At 44.7% G+C, this 9906-nt stretch overlaps 1 protein-coding gene across 4 annotated transcripts in view; it reads right to left on the bottom strand.

Annotated features, from left to right (window-relative positions):
• The window catches only part of LOC109311128 (cullin-associated NEDD8-dissociated protein 1-like), a 26214-nt gene extending 16495 nt beyond the window's left edge, over positions 1-9719 (bottom strand). The window contains exons 1-4 of one of the 4 annotated variants that reach the window (XM_019536564.1): positions 9512-9719; positions 5720-5866; positions 5303-5446; positions 1299-1453 (exon numbers count right to left, since the gene is read on the bottom strand). In XM_019536564.1, the coding sequence (XP_019392109.1) occupies positions 1299-1453; positions 5303-5446; positions 5720-5763 (343 nt within the window). In that variant the 5' untranslated portion in view covers positions 5764-5866; positions 9512-9719. Of the gene's footprint in view, positions 1-1298; positions 1454-4578; positions 4651-5302; positions 5452-5719; positions 5867-9511 lie in introns of those variants that run through there. The other 3 variants (XM_019536562.1, XM_019536563.1, XM_019536565.1) reach the window with 3 other exon arrangements.
• Positions 9720-9906: the final 187 nt, after the last annotated feature.

Here is a 9906-nt window from a genome sequence, read left to right as displayed (position 1 = left end):
CACACTTCAAGAGGGATGTGGACAACATGGAGAGGGTCCAGAGGAGGCCACTCGCATGATCAGGGGGCAGCAGGGCAGGCCCTATGAGGAAAGGCTAAGGAACCTGAACCTGTTCAGTCTCCAGAAGAGAAGGCTGAGGGGGGATCTAGTGGCCTGTTACAAACTAGTTAGGGGGGACCAGCAGGCATTGAGGGAGTCCCTTTTCCCCCGAGCACTACCAGGAGTGACTAGAAATACTGGTCACAAGCTGGCAGAGGGTAAATTCAGACTAGATATCAGGAAGCACTACTTCACAGTCAGGGCGGCTAGGATCTGGAACGAACTTCAGAGCGAAGTGGTACTGGCTCCTACCCTGGGGGTCTTTAAGAGGGGGCTAGACAAACACCTTGCTGGGGTCATTTGACCCCAGTACTTTTTCCTGCCATGGCAGGGGGTCGGACTTGATGATCTGCTCAGGTCCCTTACGACCCACCAACTATGAAACTATGCATGAAAAAAATATTCCACAGGGTATCACTGCCAACTCAAAAAAAAATTCAAGGCAAGAAATACTGCCCTGGCCACCTGCTACAAGGGAATAACAGATGCATAAACAATGGCATAAGGCACAGGAGCTGCTGCAGAGACAGTTCAAATGATGGCACCCTGGGGATATACATGTATATTACTGTATAGAGCTGCTCTTGCATTTTCTCAATACAACCATTGGGCTGGGTATTAAAACTGGGCAGGAGGGGCAGCCAGGAGAGGCTGTCAACAGTGAGGTAACACAGGCACTGAAACAGGCTGTATGTGGAGGTGGTAAAAAAAACTAACACAGCTGGGATTCCAGCACGGAGAGAGAGAGAGAGAGAGAAAGAGAGATACACTTCATTGGAACCAGAGCAAGAGCAGCCCTGCCAGAAGGGCTCTCTTAGTGCATCATCCAAGCAAAAGCACTTGGATATGGGGTTTGATGCTGTAGGATCATCCTATAGAATGGGGTTGTTTGCAAAATTGAGATGCAAGTTCAAATTTTATACACTCTGGGAGATCCAACACCCAGTTTTATTTTGCGTTTCATCTCTACTTACTTCTGCATTTCCATTTCTATTATCTTAAAATCATTATTCTGATCTATTATCTTTAAATTGTTACATCCCATTACTAAAACAGTTGGGCATGGGACAGGGGCTCCCACACAAACATAGGCTCTGAATTCCAAGCTGTCCTCTGCTTCTTAACAGGCTTTATGGCCTTCTCAAAGGGAAGGATCATAATGATGGACATTAGAAGGAAATGGGTGGGAAATGTTTTACCTGTAGATGCTGGAGGCAACTCTGAGATGACAGTTTTCAGTCCAATGCTGGAGATATCCCGGAGCTGTTCCTTATCCGACAGCATGTTTGTGCACAGTGTATCCACAATAGTTTCCACCTGATATTCTTTCACTTTGCTGACCAGAGGACCCAAACTGCAGAAGGCAGAGAGAAAAGAGACCAAATGGAAAGGAGGCTGTCCCCCTGGTCACAAAAGGTTCAGCACTCACTGGTCAGCTTTCTTGGAGCTAAAGGGTATGCCAGACCTAATGCTGAAGATGTTGTCTTCATTTCCAAACCGTAATTAAATTCACGGCAGGTGCCCTAAAGTCTCCATTACAATTCTAGACTCAATATATTTCATATTCCTGTCCAGTTAGTACATCACAAGGCCTGGGAAGTCAGTGGGGAGGCTCATGAATTTCAGATCAATTCTTATCATAGGGTACATCAGTTACTCTATTGGAGAATGTTGCTGGGCAAGCTGGTGCATTTTAGAAAAAAGAAGATTAATTTAATTGCCCAGGCAGCCTAATAAGTATTATGCGGTAGACAATGTTGAGGTCACATAGGTATCTACAGCCATGGTTTGAAAAGGTGTCAGAAATGAATCAGCCTAAAAGCAAAAGCCAAAATGAGTAAATGTTTCCAGATGAAGTTAACCTTCTATTGCCCTCTGCTGTAGAAAGAACTGTACAAAGAACTCAGCCTCTGCACAGTTAACCTTAGGGCTGAGTGAACACTAGTTTCGAGTAACCCCCTTACTTTCGTCTTGGCTAAGAGCATAACATTTTCTTTAACTCATCTACTATACAGAATTATATGTGGAATAATTTGCCTCTAGTTGTTTGCGAGCAGTTCACCACAAATGACTGGTATTTAGAGTTTGGGTTGTACAAACCAATGTTCCTTCATTTTGCCATGAATATTTTACACTGTTTGCTGACAACTGGTGTTTCCATCAGTTCTTTTCCCCAGGAAATTCAGTGCCTAAAGTATTTGTGAAAAACAAACATGAAGGAGGGCAAATCCAACGCTCCAAAGCAAAGTCATCTTTTATTCATGCAAACACGGCCAAAAAAATATTCTGACCAATGCTAATCATACAACACAGGGCGTTGCTAGATTAAGTGACTAGCCCAAGATTCAGAGGCAGTCATTCCCACTCCTGTGCCTTAACTACCAGACCCTTTTCCCCGCCTCCACAGGTCTTGCAGGGGAAGTGACTCAGAGAACCAAGCACCCAGTTCATGTGAACCAGATTCTACCTGCCTTACACAGGGAATGACTGCAGTGGGAATCCTGAATGAAGACTTGATTTCTTTTTTTATTATTTCCTATAAGCTGCCATACAGACAAGCAGGGGGACTTTATCCATAATATGTGCCTTTTGTGTAACCTATGTTTCATCAGTTCATTTTTGGATATGAAAGATGACATCAGTCTACATCCTTAGATATAAAGGAGTCTCCCTGTCTGATGCAGAGGCAGCAGTGAGGTATCTGCCAATTTGGATTCCAATTCCGCTGCTGAGCAGACAGTGTCACTGTGCTTGGTTGATTCCTTGGGGAGACCAGATTTGTTCTCTTTCTTCTAGCCTAAAATGAACTGTTCACACACAGTAACATACAACTTGCACAGTATATATGGAAATCAAATCCAAATTTAGCAGCCGCCAGCAGATTGATAAACACTGAAGCCAACAGGCTGCCAGAATTAAAGAAACATTGCCAAGTTGATATTACAATGCAAAAAAAAAGAGATAACCCTCCTCAAAGATAGAAGAGTCAGCAATAGCACACATTCATAATACATAACGTATAATTTAGTGCAAATGAAGAAAAGATCCATGTGTCTCGCTTGTTTCTAAGAGGCTGAACCTGAAGTTGGCATTAAGTGGGATATCCTACATCAGCCTAGGGTAAGACTGTGCCACTAGTGTTGCCACGGGATTATCGAAGCAGGTGTGTGCAGATGAGGAATAAAGGCTACAAGGAATGGCAAAATTCCCTTTGACATAAATGAGAGCTGAGCAGCTCCCTTCAAAGATAGGTTTTCACCATTACATGTTTTTGTTGGCTATTAAGGATTTTGTTCCTAAGAAATGTCAGTCAGCTCCTCTGTATAAACATTGGACTGGAGTCATTGTTACAACAGTCTCAAGAGAGCCTGAAAACATTTTTTCCAACTGCATTTTTTCCTCCTCTGTTTAGAAACACTGACTTTTCTGTCTCCTAATGCTAATTCTGCAAAATCTGTATGGACTTGCTAGCACACCAAAAACCCAAGACCCAGGTCTTTGTGTCACACTCTGAATATGGCGTTTGTCTGGGTTAGTAGTAGAATGTTTCCCTCCCCATATCCCCCTCACCTAGATATTTTATTCCATGATCAAGATAAAAAACAAGTAGTCACTTGGATTCTAGACAAGTTTTCTAAAATATAAATTCCTGAAAAAGCAATACTCAATAATAGTTTGGCATAAGTGTAAATGCTTTTCTTCCATACATTTCAAAGTGCTGCACAAAAGAGTACCTATCACCATCCCCATTTTGTAGACAGGGAAACAAACACAGAAGTTATGCAACTTTCCCAGTTCCCATAAAAAATCTGAGAGAAAACAAGAAATAGAACAGATTTCTATATGGGAGTGTTTGGGCCCAGGGTTTTGAGCTAAGTCTCCCTCTGTAGGAATAAAATCATAAGAATGCCAGTTTTAGCTGAAGTAAGATCTATACTATAAGACTTTCAATTTTAAGTAACCTACTGAATCCCAAACCCGTGCCCTATATGGACCATGTAGGTCAGACCGTCTAATCAGGCTGTCAGTATCCTAAGGGATGCCACATCCATTAATTAAAGATACCAGCCTTCTGATCTGAAACAACTGATTGGCTGCTAAGTTTGAAGATCATCTCCTCATTGGTTCATCCAGCATGTAATAGAAAGTCATCATTGACAAGACAGAAATCAAAGAGAGTAAGGACTCATGTTCTAGTTGATCCAACTGTGGATAAGCAGGCAAATAAACATCTCAATTTGTTCAGTGCCCTTACTTTGAAAACAGGGGAAGAAATGGAACCAAAGCAGCTAGATACAGACAGGAACAAGGCCAAAGACAATTAGGGAAGGATCAGGAGAGCGGTAGGCAAAAAAACATCCAAGGTCACAGGGAAAAATAGAGGAGGAAAGCAGTTAAAGATGAGAAAAAGAGGGGAAAGAGAGAAAATCCACAGTGGGGTTGAATGCAGGAACCCAAAATGGTCTTTAAATGGCCCACCTTTTTGGAACCCTGTGCGTGAACTGACCCATTCAATGTCATGGCTAGAGTGAACAATCCAATTTAGATAAGCTAGGGGAAAGAGACAGGAAGAACAAGTCAGCATCATAATCACTTTTACAGAGGATCCTATAATCCAGGGGCCTCTACTTCTTAAAGGAAAAAGATTCTTTGAAATGAACAAAAGTGAATCCATGGCACAAGCTACGCTTGGGAGTATAATCAGGGAAAACCAAATACATTCTAGTGTCACTTGATACAATTCAGGTCTGGAATTCAAACACCAATGCTCAAGAAGCATTTATGTCAGCGCTGTGGTGTGATACACTATAAAGATGGGACCCTCTGGGAAAATTTAGCTTTGAATTTCAAAGCTCTCCAGAATTTCTGAGCACGTAGGTCCTGAGTTTTGAACTGCTGGAATCAAATCTTAAAGATGCCAGTTTAGATAGGAGACAGGTAGCCCACAATATCCAACTTTTAATAGTGTTCCAAGTCTCCAAACTTTTCCTACAAAGACTTTTACATGCTTATTCATACAGTTTACCCCTGTGCACCAAAACTAGAGGCTGCCTCTCCCCTATCAGACACATGGAGTTTGTAAGGGAGAGCTGAAAGAACCAGAGGCACCGAACATGTAGGGGTCTCTTTTAGGGCATTTTCTGGATTCTTTGATGGTTCTATTCCTGACAATAAGCATGACAGCTGATACAAAGACTCTTACCACTTGACAGCCAAGTTCTGCACCTCCCCATTTTTGTCCTCAAGCAATTTTAAAAGCATTTTCACCACTTTTTTCTCACTATCTTCATCCAGCTTTATGGAGTCCTTCTGAAGTTCCATCATCAGGTCATTGGTGGCCATAAATCTGAAACAAGGCAAATCAACAACAGGTTAGCCAACATGTAGATCCAGATGCTTTTCAGATGATCTACATGGAGTATTTAATTTAATACCTAGCAACATGGAGAGTGCTTGATACACAGAAATGTAGTATTTCTCACAACCCAACTGCAAGTGAGATAAGGGAGCAGCGACCCCCACTGTAAACACACGGGAGAATTTGAGCAGAAAGACTTGGTGGGAAAAGACCCAGAACTAAAGTCAAAATATAGGAGAAATAAGTGACTCCTCTCCTCACCTCCCAAACTTTTTCTTAACAGTGTAGGTATAGCTCTGTAACATGACTAAAAAGAGCAGGAAAGAATTCAGCCTCTATATTTTGTCTCAATGACTCCAGGTCAACTTGGCTCCCAGCACTGGAAAAATGTGTGTTTAATAGTCATACCTGCAAAAATGAGTGTAGTGCCTAAAAATCTGGTCCTGCTTTCTGGCTTGTATTACGGATTATTATCTAAACACTGCCCATTGCTCCAAGTGTAAAATTGAGGGCAGGATTTGGTCCTAGACCTTGGCTAAGAAGTATGTTGATAATGCATAAGTCAAAACAGCATCTAGTTGACGCTCTTAGAGGGCTGAAGTAAGAACTCTTTAGCCACCAAAATAGCGACAGTTTCTACCCATCATAAATCACACACACAAGATGTGTAGAGTAAATAGTGGCACTTTTCTATAATGGCTCCTTAGACCAGAAGTGTGCTTTCAAGTTCTGGTCTATATATAAGCTTCTATTGTTCAGCCCACACAGTTTGTTTATAGCCTTCTGGAGTTTTTTCACTAACCTGAATAGCTGCCTCTTCAAAGTTAACATCTCTTTTTGCTAATTTTCCTGTTAGAGGCCTCTTGGGAGTTAGAAAGAAGTATTAGGTATTTTGCTGTGCTAATGTCTCTCTGCTAATAATGGGAACTTTACTGTAGTTGGGGCATAGGCATTTTTACAATAGTACAAATGCAGTGAGCATTTAGATGATACAGGGACAAACAAAAGGGCCCTGGTTATGTCACAGCTCTCACAGATGTGAATAGTGATGCCAAAATGATGTTTCCCTGACATTCATTCCCCCCTAAACCATGACAGTTCCTCATTTTTCATAAGCAAAAAAGTCAGTCATTACTTTATCCACTGTCAGACTATTAGGTGTGCTTTAAAGTCCCACATGGCAAAACCAGATATTTTCAATGGCATTTTATTTCAGCAACAATACCAACCTTAAAACAACAGTTTGTTGTGAGCTAGTGCAATTTCATGATATGGGTAAACCATTCTCCTTTCTCAAGTGAAAAACTACATTTTAAAATCAGGCCTCTGATGTAGCTCATTCAGCATTAAAAAAAAAAAAAAAAAACTACCACAGTAGTCTAATGCCCATATCTGTAGTGCATAAGCCTCTTCTCGAGCGGTAAGTAACTACATCTGGGCTTAGAGAGAGATGGAAGCTTGTGTAACCTGCCAGAAACTGAAGATGAGAAAAGCAGATTGTTGACTTACAATGTCAACAATACTTGACATTTCTGAGTCAGTAAGAGCTATTTAGCTTCTTTTGAAAGCAAAGTCTGCAGAGAACATTGGCCACAAAGATCCTCAGCCAAGCACTAATGAAGCAGCTCCATCATCAACTAACAAAATACTAGGCTACCATGCAAAATAAAGGCTTTGAACATGGTGGGTACCCATAATAGCCACAGCCTTAGATGCATGCTCCAGATGTCACTGGAAGTGTAAAAGTCTTTTTTAAATAGGAAGCATTTGACAAAGCACAATCAAAAACATTAACATGCTCCTTGATAAATTAAAAGGAGTATTTTAAAACTCAACTGCATGCCCAGAGGGTAAAGTAGTACATCTGCATAAGAGCTACTAGTTGGTTAAATGACATCAAGTTAGAGTCATTTTTAAATATTGCGAACAATGCTACTAATAATATCTTGTGGTCAAATTCTTCTCTCCGATACCCCTGTTCGAGTCCCACTGACATCAGTAGGGGCTGCTGGAGGCATAATGTTTGTCCTTTGATTATTAAAAGGGAGAAATTATTTTAAGCTCGTCTTCCTGTTACCAAGGGATTTGTCAAATAAGAAAGGCCAGTTGAATTCATGTTTTTTTCCAATCCATTTAACTACAAGCAGTTCCTGACACAGCCACCTGCTGCAATAAAGTGTAAATATAACTTATTTTTAAAACTGCATTTAAAATGTTTTCCTCTGAACTTTACATTCCATATTTGGGGCCTTTGAACTACATGACTGTAATGGCCCTTAGTTCCTCTTTCATGGGGCAGACAAATTACCTCTCGCCCCTTTCACTTCAGGCCCCTCCTGCCCATGATGTTAACTAGGTACCAGTATCCCCCTCCCTCCTGTGGTCTACTCAGGGGTTTCCCCTACATCACTGTTCCCAAACCACGAACACCGTGTGCCCTGGAGGCTGCAGAGGCACAGCGACAGCAAGCAGGGAGCTCTCGCAGGTGGCTGCATCGACCACCCACAGCATTGGCCTGCAGGAACTGCCACAGACGCTGCTGGCTGTGTCAGCTGTGAAGGGGGGAAGGTGGCAAGCAGCTGGCAGCATCGGCAGGACTTTTTGCACAGGGCGCACCGCCAATCTCAGGGGGTGCATGTGCACCCCTTACGCATTGCTAATGTCCCAAACTGTGGTACAGGGACTACCAGTGGTACATGAACAGCCTGTCAGGAGTACGCGTTAACAGAATTGTTATAATTACTGTACATGACAAAAACTTGCTGGTGGTACTTAAGGTTGTATCATTTTAAATTGGTGCTGTGCAATGTCAGAGTTTGGAAACCGCTGCCCTACATAACTTCTTTAATTGCAATTCAATGGAGCTTCCTTCATTCTCCCCACAACACCAATACAAACCACGCACCAGCCTCTCCTAACCAAGCCACCAGAGGCCTTTTCTATTTTACCTGAGCAGCACTGAATACACAGCACAGGATTTCCAGGGATCGCCAGCTGCCTGCAATGACTTGTTTTGTTTTTGCTGGCTGTGACAGTCCACTGCTCCTCACCCCAACTTCCCCGGGGGGGGTGTGGGTGGGATCTACAACCCAAGAGCAACGACCAAGGGCTCAGTCGTGCAGAACAGACGAGATCAACCTGTTTCCCTGCCCTCAGCCGAGAGGCTTCAACCTGCTTCCCTTCCCTTCCCTTCCTGGCCTCTCAAAGTCTGAGATCAAGTCTCCCGGCTTCTTAACTTGGCAGGGGAAATACCACGCATCTGCGTCCAAAAAGGCAGTTTTCCTGAACTGCTTCTCTGGCGCAGTTCAGGACCCACCAAGGTGCAGCCCAGTTTATGGAAACAGCCTCTCCTCCCTTGCTTGCTCTGAGGGCCTCATGGCCGAGGGCAAGCAAAACTCAGGGGCATCTGAACCCCAAGCCAGGCCTGCAAGCAGGATGCCCGCCGAAGGATTTGGAAACAGTGCAATGTAGGAGAAACACCACGTATCCAGGTCCACAAAGGCAATTTTCCTGAAGCATTCCCAGGGATATAACTGCTCTTGTGGCGCGGTTCAGCACCCGCTGAGGCATCAGGGCTTAAATCACTTCATGGAAATGGGAGGCTCCTATGGCTGCACAGCTGAGGGCAGGCGAACCCCGTGCCTCCACACTTGGGCCTGTGCACAGCACAGCACGCCCGGTAAAGGGTTTGGAAATATCCGAAGCCCCACATGGAGGTGGAGGATGTTTGCCAGCTGCGGTTCGGCACTGATTCGCAGATTTGGCTGGAACACGAAACATTTCGTTAACAAAAAAAAAAAGTTTGGGAGACAAACCGAAGCTGCGGACGGGGGACAGTCGCGGACTCTCGGATTCGGCGCTCGGTGGGGCCAATTCGGCCACAGTCAGAGCCGCAAATGATATGTATATCGTGATATATAAATGATATAAAAGGAAAAGCAGACAAATGACATGAACGGCAAGCAAACAAGCGCGGTTTCCCCGCCGGGGCAGCCCCGCGGCCCAGGCCCCCCTCCCGGGGCCGCCAGGATCCGGCGCGCGGCCGGGCCCTACCGAAAGTCCTTGTCGGTGGACGTCATCTTCTCCAGCAGGTTGGAGATGTGGTACGACACGTTCGTCATGTCGGCGCCGCGGCCCGCCCGGGCCCTGCGGGGATCCGCCGGCAGAAGATGGCGCCAGGCCCCGCGGCCGGGGGTCCGGGTCCGGGTCCGGGTCGGGCTTAGGCTCGGTCTCCGTCTCCCCCGCCGCCGACGCCGCCGCCTCTGCCCGGCTGGAAGGCGCTGGAACAGCTCGGCCGCGCCGCCAGAAATAGCCCCGCGCCCCGCCCCGCCGGGCCCTGCTCCCGCCTGCTGGGGACAGCCGTGCTGGCAGCCCGCAGCCCCGTCTTCCAACTCCGCGCTTTAACTGGGAAAAACTCCGCTCGTTCCTATATCCATCATCACTATGAA

The sequence above is a fragment of the Crocodylus porosus genome, unplaced genomic scaffold, assembly GCF_001723895.1.
Source record: "Crocodylus porosus isolate Cpor-Errol unplaced genomic scaffold, CroPor_comp1, whole genome shotgun sequence".
Classification (NCBI taxonomy): domain Eukaryota; kingdom Metazoa; phylum Chordata; order Crocodylia; family Crocodylidae; genus Crocodylus; species Crocodylus porosus.
The sequence above is the reverse complement of the archived record's forward strand: the minus strand, read 5'-3'. Positions and strand labels throughout refer to the sequence as shown.